The sequence below is a fragment of the Sinohyriopsis cumingii genome, chromosome 13 (assembly GCF_028554795.1).
Source record: "Sinohyriopsis cumingii isolate HCF-2022 chromosome 13, ASM2855479v2, whole genome shotgun sequence".
NCBI classification, from domain to species: domain Eukaryota; kingdom Metazoa; phylum Mollusca; class Bivalvia; order Unionida; family Unionidae; genus Sinohyriopsis; species Sinohyriopsis cumingii.
The window spans coordinates 55,326,773-55,354,512 of record NC_142973.1 but is presented as its reverse complement, the minus strand read 5'-3'; the positions used below and the strand labels follow the sequence as shown (position 1 = coordinate 55,354,512).

General features: G+C 34.3%; 1 protein-coding gene across 1 annotated transcript in view; it reads left to right on the top strand.

The window, feature by feature from the left end:
• Window positions 1-27,643, top strand: part of LOC149785600 (uncharacterized) — a 65,542-nt gene extending 37,899 nt beyond the window's left edge. The window contains exons 5-12 of the mRNA XM_089979409.1: window positions 8,981-9,097; window positions 13,226-13,389; window positions 14,172-14,418; window positions 15,740-15,865; window positions 17,741-17,932; window positions 21,548-21,753; window positions 22,666-24,655; window positions 24,973-27,643. Of these exons, the coding sequence (XP_089835535.1) occupies window positions 8,981-9,097; window positions 13,226-13,389; window positions 14,172-14,418; window positions 15,740-15,865; window positions 17,741-17,932; window positions 21,548-21,753; window positions 22,666-24,655; window positions 24,973-25,116 (3,186 nt within the window). The 3' untranslated portion in view covers window positions 25,117-27,643. The remainder of the gene's footprint in view (window positions 1-8,980; window positions 9,098-13,225; window positions 13,390-14,171; window positions 14,419-15,739; window positions 15,866-17,740; window positions 17,933-21,547; window positions 21,754-22,665; window positions 24,656-24,972) is intronic.
• The last annotated feature ends 97 nt before the right edge of the window (window positions 27,644-27,740 follow it).

The following is a 27,740-nucleotide window of genomic DNA, read 5'->3' as shown; positions in this document are numbered from 1 at the left end:
GATTGAGTGAATATTAAAATTAGTAAATATACCAAGCAGTGAAAAAGGTAATAAATGGTTGCAACTTAAAAATATTGATTTGAGCATAACAAACACAGCCCGAACATTCAACGTATCAGAGCATCAAAAGAATAAATATTTAACTAAAATAACCATAGCAACACACTCACACAATAACCCCAAAAATAAATGTTCATGAAATAGTCATATAATTAGCAAGGAAGCCATTTTCAGGATAAGTATAAGAAGAAATACAAAATAAATATCCTTGGTGCAAAATATAGAGAACGGTGATATTATTGTCTCCCCTATCAGGTACGTGTTCTTACCAAGTACATTCCAATGGATCAAAAAACGCAGTTATTTAACAAGCATCAAGTAAAAATTTCAAGGTCGATTTTTTCCATTTTTTACGTGAAACCCTGACAAGCAATTCGATCATTCTCCAGATCATCATATGTATGACCGACATAATACAATTTTCAAAGTTTAGAACTACGACGAATATTACATCAAAAGTATGAACAGTTATATAACGAAGTAATGCTGCGAAATCGAATTGTCTGTGAGGTAACCCAAAGGGATAATGTTGAGTTTTTTTCATTCATTTATCACGTTTCGTTAGTTAGCCATGTTTGAAGAAAAAAATAAGCAAATGATACAAACAAAAAACACCCCACAATCATGCATTCCGAATACTTACAAATTCGTGTAAGCTTCCTGAAGAAAATATTACATCTGACATCATAACATTTCTGTAGATTTCGGGAGAATGCAGCACACTTGTTTAGGTGAACTCCCTCTCTAGTAAGTACTGTGGAAATTTTCCGTCAAATATATTATGAAGATATACACCAAGTATAATATAAAAATTTTAACTTTGTGACCAAAATAGATCCCTAATGCTTTGCTTTTGACCACGAGCTAAGCATTTGAGTATTAACATTGGTGTACGAAGTATTGCAACTGTATCACAATGTATGGAGTACCGGATTTGACCACGAGTAAAGAATGTGAGCAATCACACACACACACACACACACACACACACACACACACACACACATATATATATATATATATATATATATATATATATATATATATATATATATATATATATATATATATATATATATATATATATATATATATATATATATATATATATATTAGGAATAAATGACATTTGTTTCACAAGATCATTCTGGCAAAGAAAGGTATACAGTCTCCTTTACAAATATTCTTTTAGACAACGTTTCAGGTACTTCATAGTCTTTTGGTGACCAGTAAGCATTTTTATCGAGCTAGTATGTCTTTTTAGTGATAGCATTTGTTATGGCATGTTTTATAAGAATCATGACCATACTATTTAACTCTTCAATTTGTTTTGACTTAACGGAATGGAATATAATAATTATTTTAATCATTTCTCAAGCCCTTGTTGGTAAAGTAAAATCATTCACGTATCAGCGTTGTGCCACGAATGGGAAGACATAAAGAGGGAGTCGTCATATCTAAATTTTTATATGGTAGCTAAAACGAGGCAACTGAGAATAACTAGATAATATCGATTTAAGCAACGCGATAGTTAAAACTACACATCTCAAAATTTACGAGAAAACAACGGTCTAAGTCTAGTTGTAGATCTAATTTACTGTTAGAATTCAGAGGTTTAAAACAACTTCATTTTAGGACCTTTTGTTGAGCTGTAGGATCAAATGAAAGAGTGTACTATATAATCTGTACAATACCAATGAATCGCGATTATCTTTAATTCACGCCAACGACACCACCTACCGCCAGTTTTTCAAGTCATAGCTTTTTAAAATTTGTTATACTCTATGTTTTACGTACAGTGAGGCTATAAACAAATCAAGCACCTGACACAAATATTTATGGAAGAACTTTCTCAGATTAATTTGACAAATCATCAAGCCGTACTCATGCTGTGTTGATTCATTTCAATTTCTATCGACACTGTCTATCTGCATTGATTTATTATGTCCACAATACATCGTTCGTAATGATACAAATTAATTAGTAAATAATTACTGTGCGTTTTGCTGTATTTTCTCGTTATTGTGCAATTTATGACATGCAAACCTTTTTAATATTTCGAAATTTACAATCGTCACGCAAATGAAATGACACAGTGTAATTGAAGTAAACCTCATGTAAAGAAAAAAAATCAATATTGATGTGTCGAATTTAATTGTAACGAATTACATTTCCAATTTAATATCAGAGCAAATTCTGAGTCATAAGTCACATTATTTGTTTACACGAGTTATTCAAGCATTCCTCATTTCCGACCAGTGTCAACGTTACCACGCTAGTTAATGAAATAGTATGATCGAAGATTCTATTTTCAGGAATGTAGAAGCCGAAACGTGTCTTGAAATAGAAAATAAAAATGGTTGTTGTAAAATTTTGTTTAAAATTTCGTTCTTAAATTTAGAAATATTTGAATTTTGAGGATTTTGGGGTCTAAATCATTCCATCCTTCACTCCATCAGCATTTCCTCCGTTACTAGATTCTTAACAGCTAAGAAAAACGGTAAAGGCATGAGAATGGTAAGGACATGACGTGCAGTTACCTGTAGAAATCACTAACTCGTACATATATACATATGAATATTATCTCTCTCTCTCTCTCTCTCTCCATATATATATATATATATATATATATATATATATATATATATATATATATATATATATATATATATATATATATATATATATATATATATATATATGTGTGTGTGTGTGTTTGTGTGTGTGTGTGTGTGATTGATATGAACCGCCGTAGCCTATCAACGTCAGCCGATAAGGAATAGTCATTCGACGACCGCTGCGTTCTCTCCTATCGTAGAAGAAAGGGAAATAAATCTCCAATTTGTTTCATACTGTCATTCCTCATTAAAATTATTCTTTTAGACCAAGTTTTCTCAGGTATTTGATATAATCTGAAAATTCAAAATGAAATTTCTTTTATCAATTTCATCGACAATTATGTTCAGTCCAAGCATGTTTTCGTTCGCTATAGACGTAATCTTTGGAGAGAACGTTTTGTATATTAGCTCGAACGTGGCGACACAGTATCATTGTACACTGTCAATGTAAACCAAGCGGTAGTTAAAGCTGAAATTACCTGAAGACATACGTCTGAATTATAGTTGTAGCCCTAAATTAAAATTAGAAATTAGAGGCTTGAAACAGAATCATTTCGGGACATTTTGATCTGTAAGAATAAATGGCACAGATTACTTATTATAAACTTTGCAAAGCCAAAGAATCGCGATTATCTTCACCAAAATGTTGCACTAGAATTTGATATTGTCATCGAGCTAAAATCTAACGCAAACGTTACTTTCTATCACCAGCTTTTCAAGTCATTTATAGCATTTAAAATCTGTTATACTCTAATGTTTTACGTACACTCAGGCTATAAACAAATCAAGCACCTAGCAAAAATATTTATGGAAGAACTTCTCTAATTAATTTGACAAATCATCAAGCTTTGCTCATGTTTTGCTGATTCATTTCAATCACCATGATCTACCTGCATTGATTTATTATGCCCACAAGACATCATTTATAATGATACAAATTATTTTAGATAATCACTCTGAGCTTTTACTTCCTTTCTTGTTATTGTGTAATTTACGACATACAAACCTTTTAATATTTCTGAATTTGCAATCGTCACGCAAATGAGATGACATATACTGTAATTGAAGTAAACATCGTGTAAAGAAAAAAAAGCAATATTGATGTGTCGATTTTAAATCTAATTGTCTTCCATTTTAATACGGGAAGAAATTTTGAGTCTTAAATGACATTTAAAAATAACATTGCTTGATGCAAAGTAGTCACATGTTTTTCTTCTAATCTACCGAAACAAGATACTACCACTGTTTATGTTTTCTAGTTTAGAGAAAATCTTTTGTATCCCTCTTTCTGTCCATCTTTGTTTCTTCCATTAGGAGACTAATAACAACACAGAGAAATCGTAGAAACACCAGAATAACAAAGACATGATGTACAACTACATATATAAATCACAAACTCGTATATGTATGTATGTATGTATGTATGTATGTATGAAGGAATACGATTATTGTTTCATTGGTATGAACTCCATGCAATTCCAGCTTCAACCGATAAAAATGTTTCAGACCATTTTACGACCACTACTGTCCCCCTACCGAGGAATAAAGGGAATATGGTCATCCCCTACTGGATACGTGGTCTTAGCACATTGCAATGAATAAAAATGGAAATCAAGGGAAAAGTCCCAGATAAGAACACAACAACAAAAATCACAAGCAAACAAACATTCAGATTCGTAGCAAATTTCAAGCTAGGTTTCTGCAGAACATATTGGAGCTGACATCATTAAAGTTATGTAGACTTCGGGGTCATTCAGGTCATATGTTCGATGGGATTCCGTTCCTAGTAAGTGCTGAACAAAGTCTTAGTCAGTTGTATCATGAAGATCTCTACCATGTAGAATATCGACATTACCAAAGATACGCTACACAAACAGAGCCATCATTTTTATGTTTTTCAACAAGATATAAACATATGAGCAATAACTTGAGTATCGCAATGTTGACAATCATGAAGTATCGCACTGTATGTGGTGACCAGATACCTGGATGAAATGGGTACCTGTTTAAGCTCTTTGTTTGACCCTGGTATTTGCCACAAAATAGCTTATTTAATACGGTGATGTACATGTTGAACTCTTTGAAAGGATAAATCGTTAAGTCATATGTTCTGGGGTGATAATTTTTATATTCATTTATACTGTTCTGTACAATCTGCTTGCATTCTTTCCTAGCCAGAAAGGTTCATACGGTCATTCTTACAAAGAAAGTTATTCAAATATTTTTTTCAGACAATTTAATATCAGGCATATGACATAATCTGCAAAGGAAATTGAGGTTTCTTTTATTATTTCAGCCATAATTCTGTTTAGTTTTAGAATGCTTTCGCTCATTGTAGACCTGATGTCACGAGAGAATTCTTGAATGTGATTTTACACACTGATGCTGAAATACATCCAATTATTTAACGTCTTTCGATCCAATTTTGACCATCTCCCGCAATCATAAAGTCCTGTTGGAAGACCATCTTTTTATATAGACATGCAGTGATTAGGGGTTTAATTTAGTTTTTCCCCATTCCCGATAAGGGAATACAGTGATTTTCTTCCTTTTGAGCATGCATTTTCCAAGTTATATAGGTAGCTCGTGTCGGTGCTCATAGGGATACCTTCGTGTTCGGTAGTTCGGGACATGGGAATAATGTTTAGACCGATTTTCCACTTGAAATTATTACAGTTTCTCTTCGAGATGATAAAATAACTCTTTTTTTCTCTCATTGATTTTAAACTTTCAGGTTACCGAATACATGTTAGCGATATCAATCATTGCTTGAAAATGAGCAGGTGTTGTCGTTATAAGTGTAATATCATCAGCAAGCGCATGGTTTTCGAGAAGAGATTGATTCCATAGCTATTCCAATTTTGAATCTTTTAACAACTTTAAAATATCATTGATAGATACGATGTAGAGAAGCGTGGAAATCACTCTGCGTTGATAGATACCCTTGCTTGATTGATATTGGATCAGATTCAATGTCATTTATAGTTACGATGATGTAGGTATTAGAGTATGGTTCCTTAATTACAGTGATAAGTTTGGCAGTAATTTTCAACAGGGAAAGTTTTATGAAAAGGTTATCGTGCCATGCAGTGTCAAACGCCTTCCTTATTTACAAAAACGAGGCATATAATTTTCATTCGAATTCCTGGTTAGCGAAGATAGCTTCATGGAAGTTAAACGACGCCGTTATGGAAATGAATCCCCTCTGGAAATCCTGCTGCTTAGTATTTGGAAAATTTTACAGCTTCGTTTTGTACCATGTTGTTCAGTACACAATCTATCTCTGGCGCTTAACGTAGTTTAAGTTGTTTTATGGATGCCGCTTTGAAAGCAAATGCAATTATTTAATTTAAAAAGTGATATTTACGCTCGGTTTCTTTATTCTGAGTCTAGCTGTGGTTCTAATTTCCAGTTACAATTTAGAGGTTTGAAACACCCTCATTTTGGGACCTTCTGTGCCGTAAGACAACATGGTACAGTCTACTATATAAAAACCGTGCAAAGCCAATGAATCGCGATTATCTTCACCAAAATGTTTTACAAGAATTCGTATTGACAACGAGCTGTAAAGCTGACAGACGTCTCATGACAAGGTTTTCAAGTCATCTATAGCTTCACATAATCTGTTCTACTCAGGTCTTTTACATAGACCGAATCCATTAACAAACGAAACACCAGCTACAAATATTTATGGAAGAACTTTCTAAATTTGACAAATCATCCAGTTTGACTCATGCTGTGCTGATTCATTTCAATCACCATGATCTACCTGGATTGATTTATTATGCCCACAAGACATCGCTTGTAATGATACAAATTAATTAGTAAATAATTACTGATCGTTTTACTGCTTTTCTCATTACTGTGTAATATATAACATGCAAACCGATTAATATTTCTGAATTTACAGTCGTCACACAGAGTCGACAGGTATATCGTAGTTAAAACAAATGTAATAATGCAAAGACACAAGAAATATTGATGTGTCGATCATAATTATAACGAATTGTGTTCCAATGATATCAAAGATGTAATGAACTATTTCTAATTCTCGTCCATGACGTAGTGTCAGTGAAGATGCAATTTGTAGGACATGTAGAAGCAGAAATGTGTCTTGAAATAGAAAATAACAAATGCCTGGTGAAAACTAGTTTCCTGCTTTTCATCTAATCCACCAAAATAAGATTAAACCTCTTTTTATGTGCTGTATTTGAACGAAGTGTTCTTGTATGATTGTGATAGTTTCTACAATGAACGACCACCCGACCGGACGCAGAAAACCTGATTATCGTTCCCAGCTATCAAGAGATGATGTCACTCTTCTCTCGCAATAGAGTAAATATCTAAAGTGTTCATCCCTACAGGAAAAACTTATAACCAATAATTTTCAGCAAAAATAAGAAATTTGATTTCGTTATTTAATTTAGAAATATTTCTATTTTCGTGCGTCTTAGGGTCCAAACGCAGAGTAAAGTAGTGTTTTGAGTCATTGTTGGTATACACAGCCACTCTAATATCTCAATAAAGAACCGATTTTAAAACTCAGAATAATGGTTTCGTCATTCAGAATCATGTATCTTTTAAAGATCAAGATTTAGCAGGTGGAAAATTTCCATTTGTGTTAAAAGTATAATATTTCTAAGCATTCAATGAACTGTACAAATACATTTGGAAATGCTATTTAAAGTACAACACTCAGCAACTACAATAACTAAATAGAATTCTACACGAGCATCTCGGGCAATACTACCCATCTTATTATCACCAAAACAAATAGCCAAAATTTATAATGAAAATATGGTACCGGTATGATATGAAAATAGCAAAGAGTGGGAAGGTCAGTACTAATTTATTCAATTCCTTTTTAAAAATCCAGCTCTCGTTAGTTCATCTCTCAGTTTATAACCTAAATTTTCGGTTCGGATATGAAAATCTTGCCTCAGTCTGTACCGTATTTAATTTATGTGCCAGAATGATGAAAAGTTGTAGGGTCGGGGCATTAAAATATGATTGGTCGAGTTACCAGAACTACATATTGTTTCTCTGGCCTCACCAATCTTCAAATTTTTAATTAACCTCATTTTTTGAGGACCATAAATGCTATATATGACAAAACTTGTGCCACAGCCAATCCCGATCAGACAATATAGTACGTCATATTTTGATTCCATGATATCTGTGTCTGCACGGCCGACGTAATTTATTAACTTCCGACATTTGTGCTCACAGCAAAATTATTTTGTTTCATCCATGTTCCTGACTGAGTCGCATAGCTCATATTTGTCTAACAATGTCGAGTTTTCCCGCATTTATACATGTGTGTAAAATCTGTAACTTAAAATGAGACAAATTCAGTGGGATATAATTCAAAGTCTAGTATTTCACGCAACAAACGAAATTATGACAAAATTATAATTACTTTTCAGTTATCTTTTTTATTTCTCAATTGCTCTCTGCGCCACCACTTTTTCAAAGATCAACCAGCTTCTTGTTACCATGGTAATGGATAATTTATATTTTTATCGTGATTGCAACCTTTACGCTGGCACGCTCTAATTTCCGTTTTCTCTCACTTCCTAAGACACGCCTAAGGGAATTTTGGAAATTTAAAAATGGTCTGAAGACGGAAACTACTAGCATTGACATTTAGAATGTAAAGTAACACCGAACAGTGAAATTTTAGTATTTTGTTCTAGATATTAATTTTCAATATTTATAGAGTAATATTTCAATATAGTTTCGTTGAACGTATATCACCTTAAGCATACTCGTTTGAGTGATATTCTTATTATTGTCATTGGCTAGAATCCATTTGAAACTGTCGCCGTTAAAACTTATTAATGATTATCTATTTACTCAACAAATTTGCATGCGGTAAATATATTGTCGGAAAAATCTACGCTCTTCTCTCTCTCTCTCTCTCTCTCTCTCTCTCTGACACATATAGATTATATACCTCAAACATGTATCTTTTAAAGATCATTTTTAAATATATCAGTTAACGTAGTGTTTTAAAAACTTTTTAATTAGCGATATTTCATTTAACGATATATTGATTATTCCAATGCAAGTTTCATGTTTCATTATGAGCACTTATAAAATAAATATCATTTGTTACAACGATTTGCCTCCTCTGGTATCATTGGGTCCAGAGGTTACTGTAACTGTCAGTAAATAAGAACTCGGATCCCAAACACCAGATTATTTTTCAGACCCTGACTATTGCACACTCTCTATAACGTCCAGCCTGTATCCCTATCTTTCTATCAGCCAGTTCATAATTTTGTGGCACGTTCTAACAGGTGGTACTACTGAAGAATAAGAGGGATCTGTTTTACTACATTCATTCATCCAGTCTTACCTGGGACTTCGGAGGAACGCTACAGTATAACCATGAAGCCTGGGTCATCTTCAAGAAGGTATATTATATTATATTATATTATATTATATTATATTATATTATATTATTTATGACTTGTTTGGGATGATCTAGTAAATTTTACACTTATTGAACGTCGTGAAGCACTTATTGGGTGCTGTCGTGCACACACCCAGGACGAAATAAATTTGTTGCTACGTAGTGTAAAGTAACACGATCGTCGTAGTTACGTAAGTACGTTTGGAGGTGATTTGACAATGGCAGCCATATGTAATGCAGACTCTATGAAATTGCTCGTTGACAGTGCATGTAATTTGACAGATTGGATATCATATTTAACATCTGAAGACATTGGAAAGATTTATTTTTCAGACCCCCCACCCTCAAAAATGCTCCTTTACACAAATCGATGTAAGCTCTGTCAAAAATTTCCAAAATCAGACATCGAACAGAAATGTTCCTCAGGGAGGAATTTATGTCAAGGAGTCGATCGAAGGAAAGAAACAGAAACAGTTGTAGCTCTGAGAACAAACATACAACTCAGAAACTCAGAGACAAGGTTATGTAACATATATCTGGGAGCTGGAATTTTTTTTCGAATCGGAAAATTTTGTTTTTCTTTTATCACAAGGTGATGGTGATGGGTGGTTTAAATCAGAGAAAGAATATTTTCACGCTATTTGAGAGCCTAAACTTATTTTTCTTCAAAATAATCCGACCAGAAATTAAAATGGTCTGGCCGTTAGGGACAAAAGGTTCTGAACCATACACTTTCTGCCAAAATAAACCTGCTTGTAGAGAAAAGTGTCACAAAATAGCAAAAATAGCGCATAAAACCTCTTTCACCCGAGGACGAGGATGCATTGTTTACCTTGAGATAGAGGGTCACCTCAACCCCATCACCACTCTATCCACCTCAGCCATGCAGTTTACAGTGTCGATTCTGACTAAAACTGGTATGCTTACCTATTAAGCAGTTATGTTGCCATAACAACGGCTCCGCAATCATGCACCAAGATACAAATTTGAACCAGAATGATCTTGGAAACTTCAGTCATACACTGTTTTTCTCCAGCAAAACAACTTTCTTCACGTCTCCAATAAATGAAAGTTCCTTTTCCAAGCTCTTGGTGACCAAGTCAACTCAACCGAGATAACCCTCAATGTGTCCCGCACCCAGATAAGAGATCCCAGTAACTGTTTGAAACATGTTCAATAGCACTGATGTTAATGATAGTAATTTAAACTTCATCGTAACTCAACAAAACGTAATACTACTTACGATGGGTTAAATAACTGCATAATTGTTAGTTATATCTATTATCCTGTATAATCTTTCTTGTAAAGTTCTACGCTCGTTAATCTGCCGAGGATCAAACCACAATTATTTGCTTATTAGTAGCTATGTGTTGAATTAAATCAAGTTTTCATAATTCAATATTCAGTTTCTTTTTTAAAAAAATTCACATTAAGAATGGTTTTACATGAACTGTTAACTGTACTTACTGTTAAAAGTGCATTAATTGCCGAGATCTAGTTTATAAATTTTCATCGGTATGACATAGCAATACGCAATGGTTAAAGACCTCATTCATGATCAGTATCACGTGCCCGTTTATATCCAATCAGTTTGCAGAATTTATTTTCGATTCATAACAATTGGAATTGTTTTAAAATTAATAAGGTATTGCGTATGTAGTGTTGGATATTGTGAACTCGTCTAAAGAGAACGTAGATCGCTAACTCCTCCTGTTGTAATTCTAACTCGCCCAAAATATCCATCAGTGCATTTATGATGACCTACCATTATTAAATGATTCCCGTGAGAGATGGGTTTTGAACTGATGACACATCATCACGTGATATGCGATATTTCCTAATGTCGCATGGCCATTACGTTATTGATTTTTCCGTGACAACATTACGTTTAATGTCTTAGCGTTTCGCAGTCAAATGGCATGTCTTTGTATACTTTTAACCAAATTAATTTGCAATTTGTTTCTTTAAATCAGTTAATAAAACAAGTATAAAACTTTTTTCGACGCATTATAAGTTTTATGAGCCAATAGACCTATACTGTTGGCCTCTATTTTGCAACGGTCAATATGAGGTTTACTGGTTCATAAAGTACACATTGACCGCAACAAAGGTCTATAATTGTATTATATGATACAGTATTATTTAAAAAGCAATATATGGTCTTTTGAACTGTTGTTTTGGTGTGTTCTATGCATTTTATCTTGAAACAGCATGGTCTGGGAATCTTCTCTGACTTGATTATCTTCTATATCTATATCATTGCTCAATGTTTACTTTTTTCACCAATACACACTATCACTGCTCATATTTTGTCTCTCTTAATGGTTCGTGGAGAAAACTAAGTTGGTATCCACAATTATTACTCATTGGAGGTAAACTGTCACAGAAATTAACGTATTAAAGATTCTCAATTCTGAACGAACGAAACACCACAGAAAGTGAAGCAATGTCGTACTTTTATTTAGTCTCACGCAAACAAATTATCATCTTTGTTTCTTTAAATCAGTTAATAAAACAATTATAAAACTTTTTTCGACGCATTATAAGTTTTATGAGCCAATAGACCTATACTGTTGGCCTCTATTTTGCAACGGTCAAAAATCGATCCAAAATCGCAATACACACTTTCGGGAACAATTCCTCGACAGAGCATGCCAATTAATCGACGATATCACCACAGCACATCAATTAGTCGAGCTCATGTGGATACCGTCGCACATTGGAATCTTTGGCAACGAAACAGCAGACAAAGTTGCAAAAACAAAACTAGGAGATCAAAACTCTATCAAGCTTAACTATAGCTCTACAGAAGCAATAAGCTTCGCACAAACATATATAGACCAAACATGGCAAGATTTTTGGAACTCCTCCACAAAAGGTAAAAAGCACCATGAAACCCCAAAAAACGTAGATAGGAATATACAGCTACCTAAGGGTACCTATTTAGAACAGAAAACCATAAACAGGATAATAACTGGAAAAACTAAACTAGCAAGCAGTTTTGGAAGGTTTATAGGACCCAAACCAGCAACCATTAACTGCTTTAACTGCCACACCACCGAAGATCTACACCACGTATTCAATATATGCCCAAAATATCAACCCGCTCGGAAAATATTTATCAAAAACCAAAAAGAGATTGGATCACCACACACATACCCAGAGTTACTTATTATAAAAATAAACAATCAGCATATACAAATATAAATCAATTCATAGACTCAGCAGGAATTAGGAACAAAATATAATTACTATCCCCACAAAACCAAAAGACCCAGTAACTAGCTAAATAAATTTAGAAGCCACCACATAAAAACCCATAACATATCTTTCAATTTTATAAAAGTAATAATAAATAATTCACTTACGAAGCACCTATAAAAAACTAAGGAAACCGCAAAATCGGATGTCCTAGATGTCCTTAACGAACCGAGTAATCAGCTCGGATTCCGGTCCTAGATGTCCTTAACGAACCGTGTAATCGGCTAGGACTCCGGTCTCTTGCTAAATAAAGTATAAATAACATTCAATCTCTAAAAACATTAATTAATAAATAACTTAAAGAGGTAATATCTAAAAACTTATAAATAACATAACGTAGGAAGTAAACCCTAAACACCTCGAGTAGTAATACCATAATAACCTTGAAAATCTCTCTTCATACATGATTTCTACTAAGAACCCCTATAAACAGCATAGAACATTCCCCCCCCCCTTCAGAACATTTTGAATATTAAAAAAAAAAATAAAAAAAAAAATTCAAGAAACACCAGGCAAATGCAACAAGAAACCAGCGATGTAAAGCAAGCAGGACCGTTCCCGAGCTCTCCTTCCCACTAATGACAGCCAACCATTCAAATGTAGGGACCTTTATGGACCCAGAGATTGAGGCCAAACTATCAGGGTTCCTTGAATCCATAAAAGCCTGGGGGAGGTAGCACCATCCCCTTCCCCAGGAACAACTAGCAGGCTGCGGTGCAGTCAGAAAAAAGTGGCACATGCACAATTGTGCGCACGCCACTATAATTAAACTCAACAACAAACAAATCTTTGTTATTACTTGAGAAACATCATGAATGTTTGCTTATGATATCTAACATATTTCCGGTATGATATTTGTTCCTACCAGGTGGTGGGGGTGGCAGTGGAGGGTGCTGCAGAAGTTCTGAAAATGTTTCCAGATGCCAGGGACAAAATCAGTCTATTGCAGGAACTCGACACAATGGACATGGAGGCTGCAGATATTAACAACCTGATAGAAGATATTGAGCTGAAATATAAAACTGTGGTAGGGTAAGTAAATACATGACTAACTTATTAAGGGAAAGAACACTGCAATCGTAGGACACAAAGTTGCCACCCCGAATAGGGCGTTGAGGTACGTTAATAGACTAAGTTTCCACAAGTTCTAATTAACCAAACTAATTTTTGTTCCAAATTATTGGTTTTATAATATAGTCAGGTAACTCCAGTGAAGACTCGCTTGAGTTCGTTGGCCTTGTTCACTTAAGTCATAATGATATGTTGATAGGTGTAAAAATCTATACTTTATAGATCTAACTCAGCGCATGCTATTTGAAAACTTTGCTTAGCCTAGGATGCCTTGTAATCGTGAGATGGAAAAGATAAATATTTTTTTATTCGGAAGAATTTGTTAACAATAGTGAGTAGATCTGATTTTGCAGATGTAGATTATGAAAAAACGTCCCCGCTATACTTCGAGGCTTTCCCACTCAAGCAAATACGACTGTTATACTTTTTACTAGACAATTAGGTCAAATACCACAAAGCAGTCACTGTGTTTTCCATGTATAGTTTTGGTTGTTGATGCTGTTGTTGCTATTTTGTTTCTAAACTATTGCTTCAATTAAAATGACACAGCACTTATAACCTGTACTATCAATAAAGTAATATAGAGACCAGCTATCAAGGAAATGCGTATATCAATCTAACTAAAGATCAAAGCAATTAATCAGGAGGACATCAGAAGTTCGACTTCTCAATGATAACAGTAAATATATACCGTTACGACGATCTGTACAGTTTCTGCATTCTTTATAATTTCTTTTTTAAAGTAACAGTGGAGTTCACGAGGCAATGGATCAGGTAAAGCAAACAATTCACAAATTAGAGAAACCAGATGAAGATACAAACTTTTGCCAGATACACGCAACGCTCATCACCGAGGCCATTGGGAACCTGAGGCGCGCGCATTCTGAATTATCATCGGTATTAAGTGAACTTGAATCTTTGAAAGAAAAGATTGACAGTGAACTAAGGTCTGAGGCAAACTTCCGCAACTGTGTTGAGTGTGCAAATAAGGTACATCAATGTATCATTTATTTTATTTGTTGATTTTTGAAATGGTATTAATTGCACACAACGCTATTGCAGACTAAATATTAATGCTTGGGTGGTTATCTAATCCGAAAAGACTTTTGTATATAGTTGAATTGATTAATCTTTAAACTTCTGTATTTTGATCATCAATCACGTTTAGAAGGCTGTACATATATTGAGACTCCAGTACCAGTCTAGTTACACACATAGGCGTGCCCTATGGCTTATTGGCTAGTCTTTGCTAAATTCATTTTGGAAAGAAAGATCGGTTTGTGAAGCACTTATTGCGATAAATCAGCCACCCCCGCAATAAAGATGTGTTGATACTGGTGGAATATTTATTGGTATTATATCACCTGTTCCTAAAAAAGACACATCTATCCGCAACATATTGTTGAATGTTGGAGACACCGGGTTTCCTCGCGTCACTTGAGCTACTATCGGTTGATGGGTTCCATTTTCGATATGTACAGAATATTTCTGGAGCAAATAGTATGTTTGACGACTTCTATATCCACATAGAACAAAACAACCCTAACACTGTGTTCTTTTGAATTTAGTGGCTACATGCGGCTGTTACCAAATACAGGTAAGTGTGTAAACTGTAGGTGGGTGTGTTCCAAACAAACTTTTATGCATTTGAATCGCACACTTTAATGAAAAGGTGACACGTAACACACAAATAGTCCATCATTATCAATACATATTTGGGTTGTGATTTATGGAACCGAACTTGGGTATCAAAGAATCACAGAATATCCGTTCAAAGCTTAAAATGCATTTCTGTAAAACAATGTAGATTCAACTGTTGTATCGAATACAGCACTCCCTTCATTGGCCAAACATTTACGCGCCTACACTCTAGTTGGCGTGGCTTAGTTAGCATACGAAATGTGGATGAAAGCTCCACTACCTGTAATGGTATATGGATATTGTTCAGAAGCTACCATGGAAGTTATCGATATTATTACCTACTAAAAGACAACAGTTTTATTTGTCCCTGTAGTCACAGTAATAATGAATCCATTCTGACACTGGCTAAATAGCTCTTTGACTTACAACATTCTTTATACTTTAACAAGGAATGAGAAGTTGATGGCTATATTAGTACAAAGTAGAAGCTAGTAATGAATGCAATAACGTTTTATTTCTTAAATGAAGAAAGGTATTACTTGTGAAGATTGTTTTCTAAATGAGACTACTAATTTCAAATAAATTTGTTCATAGTGGATTTCCGGATGTACACCAATAGCAGCGCGTGTTTACGCATTTCACAAGCCTTCTTGCTATCTTTGTTACTCAGATTCAAACCAGAATCCAGTCTGAGTTTTGGCCCCAGCTCGTCCACCATCCGTATGTGGGCAACACGGTTAGCCAGGCGGAGATTTACCGAACGCATTTTACAGCCTCGATATTTCAACCGGCAAAGGTAACCATCTATGTTTGCACCAATCGTGCTACTTAGCCGCCTTCGGTTCACGTTTTCTTATTCGGTTCTATGAAGAGAATATTTAAGTTATCACTTTTTACTGACACTTTTTGGTACTGTATAATTTAACAGAAAATAAACATTATGACGTTCAGAGCTATGTTTTACCAGAGCAACGTGTGCCGATGAAATTATTCATATTTCTGTACATTATATTTTTCTAAAACAAGCTACAAAGTAATATCCCCAGACGATTAAGCTCCGTTATTCCTCTAGAGCCTCTTGTCAAATCTTAGGTTGTTGATATAGCTTCCGAGATCCGCTACATTGTGTTGGGTCCGATGCAGCTTGTCAAAATCACAACATACTGCCCTGTAGTTCTACAAAATTAGTAAGGGTACTTTTTGCACTGACCAATTAATGACGTGTACATAGCCTGTTGGTTGTATGAGCCAAATGTCACTCAAAATTTCAATATTGGTATTTAGAAATAGCCAAATTGAACAAAATAATACACAGCCTGGTAATCCTGTTTTAAGTTTCGTTCATGTATAATATACACACATTTTCGAACACATTATTTCGTGGCACCACCAATCCAGAAAAGTGCTGTAGCTCAATGGTTAGCATGCATGAGTACTATGTTAAATCCCCAGACCAGATGGGGTCGGTTGCCGAGTGTTTTTGGCAAGACGTTTTATTCTCATTGCCAAACAAAAACTAACTAGAGAAACTTAAAACCGGGGTTAATCCCCAATCACCTCCAAACAAGGAAGATAAAGAAACAACTGGAAACATTGCTATGTGTATCTGATGGCAACCGGTAATTGCAGGAGGACCTGGTTCTGTTCAAAGTCGGCTTGTGTGGTTGTGCATTGTTTTGCATACTGAAGTTTTGTGCTGTTGTAGAATATTCTGGAGGCTGAATGTTCGTGCTATTTTACATTGGTTTGCATACTTGACAGTATTTGTGCTGTTGTACAATGGTTTTCATACGGAGTGATTGTGTACTTGAACAGTGGTTTGTATTCTAAATATTTGCGCTGTTGTTCAGTGGTTTGTGTACTGAGCGATGTTTGTGCTGCTATATAGTGGTTTGCAAATATAACAGCTTGAAACATCCTTTTGCGTACCCCTCAGCCTTCTTGGAAGACACCATTCCCACAACCCGGGTTTAAAAATCTCGGGACCTTAGGAACTAGAAAGGCACAATACTGCTATTATACAAAATTGTTTTCAGTCTAATGCGGATCAGTTTTTTCCTTCTCCTAAAGAACTGTGATTGGTCTACTATAGTCATTTAGCTGTGTCAGTTAAAGCCAATAGTAGATTATCTGTGTCTTCTTTAATGTTCCACACTGATGCGATGTTATTCATCAATTTGTTTTAAATTCTTTGTCCATAGCTGTTTTACTAAGTATATTTTGTATCCATTCCAAAGCGTTTCGACATATTTTACTTCATCAATCTCTACATCCATGTATTACAGAAACCTACCCTATTTGCGATTTGTTCTGTGTATATACAGTCTTACGGGTTTATACAGTCTTTCCCTGTCTACGGTGTAGCTTAATTACTTGACTCATTCTGAAATACTGCGTAAATTTCTCACTGATGCCATTTACCAGTATTGCACTGTTAAACTATCTAAGACCAACCCGCACCACTACGACTCCCTTTCTTATAAATATTTAATTTTTCAAAAATTATTAACAGAATAAATATTCAGATGATAAATGTGTATGAAATAGTTTAACTCTAAATTTGTATCTGGATAAAGAGAATGTGCATATTGCATTGCTTCTATATGTATTCTATAAACATTTAGATTTATTCGAATATTCTGTTGTTTTCATAATTTGCTTTTACAAACAGGATATGCTGTTTGATGCGACACAGTTACTGGTCGACATGAAGGACTTAATTTCCGCCGACCACGGGAAGCAAATTAAAACAGCAGAGGTTGCTGCTAAACTGTCCGAGGCTGTGCAGCCTTTTGCAAGGCAGCTTAACCGGCTCAACGACACCTACACGAACATTCATGTATTCCACGTCGTCTTCGAGAAGGTATTAAATTAAAAATGGAACATACTGATAGCATTTCTTTATGTTATGCCAAGGTAAAATAATATTTTTTCCACATTGGTATGCTAAAGTCATTTTTAGTATAATGCACGTAGAGTCACTGGTCCTTTATCAAAAATGGCTTTTCATACTGTTAGTATGTTTAGCAGTCAGTTCTTACAAAGAATATTTCACTTTGTCCCAGTCTTATGCTCTTCAGCTGCAGTCTAGATGCTCCTTCATTCCCGTTGTTGAAACATTTGGCAATATATTTGATATTTTGTTCAAAACTATTGTTTCGAAATATTTAGCTTCCGTGGTATATCACAATGTATAAGGGTTTGCCTATATTGGCAATATCTATATTGCATTGCTTTAGTCAGATAACGAGACATTCTAGAGGACATTCGATTTTACTTCTTGTGAACCATGTGATTATTTTAAGAGGAAATGAAGACATAAATAATATGGGAATCTTCTGGTTTACCGATTTCTCAGTTTCACAAAATGTTATCGCGAAAATATAAGTGATCTTATATAGGTAATATGAACAGTTACTTGTCACGATTCTATGATCTTGAACCCAGTAACAGAAAAGAGAGGATATCAACAAAGTTTTGTAAAATTCAACAAATAGTTTTTCCCCAAAATACATTGTGAAACTTTAAAAAGAACTTACAGTATTGTGATATAAATACCAAATAGTCCTACAAGTTCTATAACAAATTCAAAATTATAGAGTATTCCAAAATAAATTCAAGTGATGCTCTGAATGAATTCCAATTTGAATGTCTGTTGTACCAATATCATGGAATGTAGCGATGTGTTAACAGTATTGATATATTACAATGGTATAATACAAAATGTCAATGAATGACTTCACTGTAATCCCAATATAGTGATATAGTCCAAAACGTATTAATAAGCACGTTATAATTCCAGTGAATAATTTCAATACATCCTCGCAAATAAAAACTGAAGACAACAATAAGACTGATTCCACTTCAGATGTTAAGGTAGAAATGAGTAATTCTGAGATAAACGTCATTTATATAAAAAGCAAATACACACTAGCACAGCCAGGACGAGGATCATTTCCCATTACATTCGTAAATAACTTGCTTGCAGAAAACTCTTAATTTCTAAATAAATCTAGACCAGGAATTCAACATATGTAGAGATGTATATCTCCAATTAATAATTATTTTAATATATAATCTAGTATTATAGAAAATTATAAGCTATATAATATGTTGTGTATAAAAAAGATGTGAGTAGTCAGGTAGGCCATAAACTCAATTACTGACCAAGATCAATCACATAATCCAAATACATATAGTATATAACCATCGAGAAAGGCCAGCTCACAAATTAAATATATTTAGCATACTTCAATACTTATAACTTTCAAATGAGTCTTTCTTACGACAATGTTAGACTACTTCTGACTTATATCATATTTTTACCTATTTGTATTTATTTTCATGTTGCTCTTTTCGACTAAAATAGATAATCACTTAATAAAAACTCGTTTATATTGAAACTGAATTGAGAATTTCTTACGTATGTTTCTTGATGTTTCTGTTCAAAATTATCCCCTGAGATTTTGACAAATATTTTTCAGACTAATAAATTTTAATAAATTCTTCTTCAGACAATGCGAGGAAAATAAACAAATTATGCGTATTGAATTTGCACCGTGAAAGGGATTATAAGTTGCATTTTCTATAGGAAACTCGCCGATATCTCTTTATTATTTATTATGAAAAAGAGCATGAATGTTTTTTGTGTGCTTCCATTATAAGTCTGCTGCTATGACACATCTAACACAGGCCTTCCTATACCTATACTACCGGTACGTACTGCACTGTAGGTTACCAGATTTGGGTCTTTTCTTGCTGATACGGATTTTTTTTATAGGTTTTTCATACTGTTTTAAAGTCTGCTTTGTCATTTTTTTCCTGACTTGATATTTGCAATATGTCTGCGGTCTCTCAGTAACAATTTGACCTTACTTGTGTTGCCATGTGACATTTAGCCGACTTATTAAGTCTCTTGCATCATTGCAAGACTAAATTTGTAAAGCTTGGAGCGACCTTCAGACCTCAGGATCGTATCTGACAGCAGACTAGAGATCACCATGTACAATCTGTTTCAGTGGGAGGCCACAGTGTTCCCATCTATAGAAGGGCATGCCCCTTTAACACTGGATTTTCTCCTTTGATGCATTTTGTTGCTGTACACAAATATCCCGCATCTCAGTCCGTCTACCTTTCATCCCCCTGGATGTTAGCAACTATGCTGGTTCGTTTTGTAAATGGTATAATGTAATGACAAAAGTTGAGGTTTGGTGTTGGCAACCTTTACAAAACGATTCGTACTAATTTCTTCATTAATGCCTAAGGTTATCCAATCCAAGTGATGGCTGGTACGATTCTTATTTGTATTTTATATTCGTATATAAATTGATCATAAACAATCATTCAAATTGTTTATACTATTTATTATATTTCACGAATGGATGAAGTAACTTCTTTCGTCGCTAACAGCAGCATTTGGAACTCTTCATTAGTTTTCTACAGAGCTGAGTCTAAGCAGTATCAATATTTCCAACTTTTGATCACCAATACCCACATTCCATTTACGTAGCTAAACTTCTTAGTAATCTAGACTTTTGGTTGCAGTTATTCATTTAGGTACAGTCTTGTTATTATGAATTTAAAAAGTACAGTTGTCTTAGTGTGACAGCGCTGCATAAAGTTTCCTGATATTCGCAGACTTTGGCGCTATCCCGTTACATTATTAGAATTACTTTCAGTTCTTTTACACTATTAAGTACGTATCCCCATCTAAATCAAAACAGACAGTTATACACACACACACACACACACACACACATATATATATATATATATATATATATATATATATATATATATATATATATATATATATATATATACCAGTTGAAGTAATTGTAAACAAATTTAGTAGAAGTCTGATCGATATTTGGAAACGGTAATTTCATCACAGGCAGATAGTGTTAATTACATAGTTTATATAAAAGATCTGATGTTTTAATAGTCTAACTATAACAACTATTGTCTTCGTGCACTTCAAGGTTTACATTCTGGACAGTGCTGCACTGATTTATTATATTAAAAAAAGCTTCGTTTAACAAAGCCTTTATGACCGCATCAAACGTTTGTGGACTATGCTATACCTATATAGTGTCAAAATTATATAAATCACGTAGGTAGGACCGTTATGATATATTTGTACTATACCAACAAAGCGTTTGACATAGGTATTGACACTACCTTTATTCAAAAACAATTTAAGAAGAGAAATGCGATGCAACTTTTGGAGGCACTAATGAACGTGCAACTAATTAAGAAACCATTGCGTATTGAAAAAAATTAGATTCTGTGTGCAGTCATACATAACGCTTGCAATTAATGCAACCTGACAATGGATGTATGAAAACAATATCATTAAATAGGAACTTTCAATGATGTGACTGTAATCTGGTCACATATCACGCATAAATTGCTATATCACGATAAATGTTTGGAGTTACACGGAGAGCGCATATTATTTTTGATCATCTATTTACAGTGCAAGTCCTGGTACAAGAAGACCCTGAGGTCTGTAACCTCTTACATCTTTAGTGAGAACAATGCAGAGGCCTGGAAACGGCTGATGCTGATACACGCAAAGAAACACCCGGCACCAAGATCAGATCACATTGCAATTATAAATAAACACCTACCCACCGTCTTAGATAGCAGTGTTAAGGAAGAAGCAACATTATTGTGTCATAGGTAGTAATATTAATTTTAATGCGGTGCTCTACATAATTCTTAACTTGAGCTACATATAAACTCACTTTCAGTTATATTCAGCTTTATTATCCATCAAGGGGCACAGGGTGGCCTAGAGGTCTAAATCCCGGGTTTCCTACTGGTTTGAATCACAAGTGGCTGAGTGGTCTGAATCCCGGGTGGCCGAGTGGTCTGAATCCCGGGTGGCCGAGTGGTCTAATGCGTTTGCTTTTACAGATCGCTCACACTATTTCACCTTTGTCTACATGAATTCGATTCTCTCTTCGACCAAGGTGGGCATATGAAAGAGGTTTCCATTAGCTTCCGGTGAATCGGTGGTTCTTTCCTGATTTTCTTGGGTTCTTCCTCTGCCAAATATACTAGCCACCATATATTGCCTATCTTGTGTTGAAAAATAGCGTTAAACTCCACTAAACCAAACCACACATTATTATGCATCAAACGACATCAAACTATGTTGTACAACTATTGCATCATGTAATCGGAAATAACTTCTAATTAGCTCGAACAATTTGTATTCAGCATCGTTCTGAGTTAGAGACTACCTAAAACTCGAAGAAGTTTTTTCACAAATATTTATTAGTTACACTGTAATATATTTTATCATAAAATGTCTGTCATGCATGTTCTTTAAATCATCTGTTTACTGAGGAACAACTGTTTACAAATTATGATAATATACGTATGATGAACACAAGTAAACAATTATAAGTCGAAAATATGATTCTTGAGTCATAACGTCTGGGGCACTCTCGCCCGTTCAGGTCGGGCAAGTCTATTTAATTGACCATGATTCACGAGCATAAAACCATAAACGATTTTGAAACAACATAATAAAATATCCTATTTTCACACTTCAGTTATGTGACTATTTGCTTTGCATATTTTCAGAGTGAAACTCCTACTGCAGCTTATAAAGAAGGACTCGATTAGTGATAAGGAGTTGACACAAATAAGGGCTTGGGAAGAAGATCAAATATTTCTAAACGTTGAAGACAGCAGCGAAGTTATAGATAGCAGGGAAGACCTTTCCCAATTTCAGATTGACAGTGATAACTTACATTTACAACGATTAAGCCCATTTTATCAAAATGTTCCTTCCAATCGCGAATATGATCAGTGCGATGAATACAACATGCTTCCTGAAAAGGATCTACCAGTCAGTGACAGTTATCTTATTCGACACTTCCAGGAATATAAAACTAGAAATAGAAGCAGGAGTTATGAATCAATAGAGGATTCCCCATTCAAGAGAAGAGATTGGAAGAGACAAACACACGACCAATACACAGATAGAGGTTCTTCATGTGAATCATCCAATATATTTTTGGCAAAGCGTCGGGTGAGAACACGTAAGGCTGCTCAGTCCAAAAAATATTCTTTGCCTAGAAGCCCGTCCTCCTCAGATCTTGGTTCCCATGACGATGAAAGGTTTATTGATCTGTCGCACAGTGCTCTGGATCAGGATGCATCTGACAATGAAAAATTTATCAAAAGCGATTGTTTTCCACCAGAACAAAGGGGTGCGTTTGATTCAGTGGATACCTTTCTATCAAACAGAGAGATTAGTTCAAATGTTAGATCAGATCTTGCAGGAAATATGGATGTAACATTGACAAGAAAAGGTGATCCAAAAGCGCAGATAAGCACTTTGCTACTTAAAGAGAAACTCTCTACACAATTTGAGGAGCAGGAATCCATCAGGTTTTCGCCGAACTCAACCGAGGGACCATATGCACTAGAGCTTTCAGATTCCTCTGAAGATGATTCGTGCCCAACAGTTAGAGATTTTTCGAAGAAGAATCTGTCTAGCAGCTTCAACTACGATCCAAACGTTTCAGGAGTGGAGTCCTATATGCAGCAATATAAAATAACTAACACAGCAGAAAATACAAGTTCTTTGACGCAAGTGAACACTTCGGCGAACGGGCATTACATGCCAGGTGATGTCCTAGAATCACAACATTCAAGTGGGGTAAATCATAAGAGTTTCTCTCCTCAGTCAATAAATGAATCAGAAATGATCTCAATGGGAAGCTCAAGGACAGAAAGTCTGCTAAAAAGCAATGCGTTGAACAATGTGGAGTGTATATCACTGAGACCCAGTGTATCAGTCTCTCAGACACGTAAAGGAGACAGACGAGAACAAATAAATAACAATGACCCAAAACCAATTATTGATAGCAATACAAAAGTAACTTCTGGTCACAGTTCATGTAAATTAAATATGCTTTCTTTGCACGAAAATGTGCGACGGGAGATCTCCGAACCTGATCAAACCAATACGTGTCATTTAAGGCACTCTGATGACAGTACACGATCAAAGATATTTACTTCGCCATTAACAAGTGAACATTCACAGGTTCCATACACTTATGGACATAACGAACACTTTACTGACAGTAAATTAAGGAGCGTAAATGAGACAAAATCTGCTTCGTATATCAGTGCAGATAAGACAAAAAACGAAAACGTAGATTTGGCATTATTGGTAAGAAAATTGAATAATAAGCTTTCAAAATCTTTATATGACTTAAATGATGGTGTAAATGATCAGTTAAGTTACAGATTATCTCGGTCATTGTTTGCAATGAACGTAATCGGTGAATCTATATTAACAAAGGGAAAGAAAACTTTAAACAGAACGTATTTCAACGTCGAAGAAGTGATCCCTTTTGACCAAGAATATGACGAAATGTCCGAATGCCACTCATCTCCATTTACGGAGGATACTAATGGGCAACTGTGGTTCACAGGAAGCCGGGCAAATTCCTCTTTTCGCAATTCCAATCATGCAAACAATGAAGAAGTTGGTGTTTTTTACGAGAGCGGAAAACGTAAATGCAACGGAGACACAACGGAGAGTCCGATCATCAGACAGGTAGTTGAAATCACAATATATTTAGCTTTTCTTTGGTTGTATAATGATTTTGATTCATAAATGTGATATTGTTAAAATATGCATTTGCCTCGGATATTTAAGGAGTTTATTCAGACAAACATACAGTTGTAAATGAACACTCGTACTTTCTTCCTAAAACACACTTTTACTTTCTTCTGTCTTATCTATTTTACTCACACATGTTAATAAAGATGCAAAGACAAAAGCACAATTGCTTAAATATCATATCCATTTTATGTAAATTGGCATCTACGGTAGTGAGCTTCCAATTTAATATTTGTCTTTTAATTTTTCAGAGGAGTGGACAACATTCTAATCAAAACGAAGAACTTATTCCTGACAATGGTAAAACTGATCATATGAATGACCATGTAGAAGAAGAGATAGCTCGAAAATTGGAGCTGCTAAGACTTGGCATGTCCTTCTTACGTCCAAATTAGTACGAAGTTATTCAGAAATGAGCACATAGTTTACTAAGTGCAAATCAGTTGCTGAATATAGAGGTCTGGTTAAATTTACTTATTTCCTCATTAGGAAGCATATAAAAGAAAGCAAGAGAGAGAGAGAGAGAGAGATAGAGATAGAGATAGAGAGAGCAATAAAGGTTTCATACTGAAATATCTGTATTTATTGATGTATTTTTGATATGGAAATAAATGAATTCTTGAGTGTGCTTTGGAAAGACACTTCAAACGGAGCTGTTAAATAATATAGTTTTGATACTATTTTATCCCTGGGTAGTAAATACTTGGTGCCAGCAACAGAAATACTTTCATTAGGTAGGAAAAATAATTTTTGTGGCTGATTCAGAATATTGTTTACGTTTATCGCATTCTACGTATTTGTATTACGTTTATCGCATTCTACGTATGTTTTCGAATATGTTTTGGGAAATGCGGGTAGAGCTCATAAGTCGATATAAAGTTTGTAACGAAGCCAGATGTTAGGATTTGTCTTGGTACGAAGATAAAGGTATTTTTTGAACACTATATGGTAGTCAATCTGTGCATGTCATTGGCAAAGCCATCGGTCTGTTTGCACTACATGTTGTATGACGAAGGATGTATATTTTATATACAAAGGAAAACCTTTGATTAAAAGATGGATAATGTTTTCAAGTTATTGCTTTCATTAATAAGTAATAATTTATAAAATTAGTAATCCTTAAATAATGTTTCCAGAAACGGTTGCTTTTTGTAAAAGTAGGGAAATGCTTCAGAGTAAAATGTCCCATCGAGTTGGTTAGAGAAAGATCTGCTGTGTGATAGTGACCTTCCCTATAAAGAAAAGTTTGCAATTGGTAAAAATTATGATAAACGTCAAATTTTAAATATTAAAGACACATGGAAAATAACTTAAAACTCAAAATAGTTAACCTTATATTGAATTATTGATCGTTAATTTATATTACCGATGAACCAAATCTGAAAACAAGTTAGAAAACAATCACAACTTCCCTTAATATTTTATAGGATATTAAAAAATTAAGGCGTTTATGTAAACAAACTGTCATGAGAAATATGACATAGAAAGTTATGAAGAAAAATTTAAATGAATACATATTTTATGATGGAAACAATAAGCATTTATACTTTTTTCAATGACATTTAACCATCTTTGAAACAAAAATGATAATTTAAACATTCGATATTTTGTAAAAGCTTATTTAGACTCAACGATAAAATTTAGGAAATTACCCAATCATTAGGGAGGACAAACTGAGTGTATAAAAATTTCACTAGAAAGCAAAGCCTCTAAACATATTGAACAGATGTGAAATGGATGATGTCATTGAACGCAAATTTGGATAGTTCATTGGCGAAAGTACGTGATTGATGTTTGACAGGGTTGACTATTTAAAATTTCACGTACATACGATCCACGAAGACGCTTATGAAAAGAAGTTTCCTGATTGATCTAAGAATGAGAAAGTTTGCAAAAGCTTAGAAAATAAACATGTAATGTATTAGTTTAAACCTTGTCCGATAACAGTTAAAAGTGTTGAGAACGTGAAAATGACATGAAAGGACATACATTTACTTAACATATTTATAGAGGAAAGGCAGTATATTTAAGTCACATAAAACCGTGAAAAATACAATTATTATTTTAGAATAACTCCAGTACAGAGAGGAACGCATATTAAAATGTTAATAACATTGGAATATGATATAACTAGAGCTATATATAGCTGTAAGGTATCATTAAGTCTGAAAAAAGTTGCTTTTATTTTAAATTGGAGTTATCATAGATAATACAACATTGCAACAATTTTACATTTTTTGTATTGTTTAAATGCGCCCCTGACAAACATTGTCCGGATTTAAAGAACGACGTTACAATGCACATACCCCTATGATAGATCTGAAAAAAGTATGTGCATATAAACTTTAACGAAAACACTTTCTAACTGAGTCAGCTAATTCAAACATACATAAACTGCGTTGTTGTATATAATTTCATTTTATCTTCATATGTGGGGACAGAAAGGCAGTGTCTGGTGCAATCTACAGCTGTCTTCTTTCTTTTTTTTATTATAGTTTCATTCACTCTTTGCTTTTAACTTTATCAATGTTTAGGTTAATATTTATGTTCAATTATTCTTCAGCAACTCTGTTTCAGTTAATTTAACACTTCCAATGTTATTTGTAAAACGGTTATTACTGAGATTTATATAAATGTTAAATTTTTTAACCAACATGACAGTTTTCGCGTCTTTTCAAGCCATTTGTTCGTCTAAAATTGAAACATTCTGTAATTAAACCTTTATCTTTTTCACTTGTTTCTGTCCGATAAGTTTCTCTTAATTTTGCCCATCTGTTAAAATGTTTGCTTTAATTTCTGCATCTCTATATTTAACGAAATTGTAAAACTATAACACTTGTACAGTTTCTTTCATTATCGCGTTTTTAGCTCTTTGTATCTGTCGTACTCGTTATAGATTATAATAAACACTTGATGGTTGAATTAGTTGTACTTAATCTTTGTTTGCCATGTCACCGATGCTGTTTCACTTAGCAATATCAAATGGTGCTCACTTCCTCTTGAAAGCTTTAACAACACA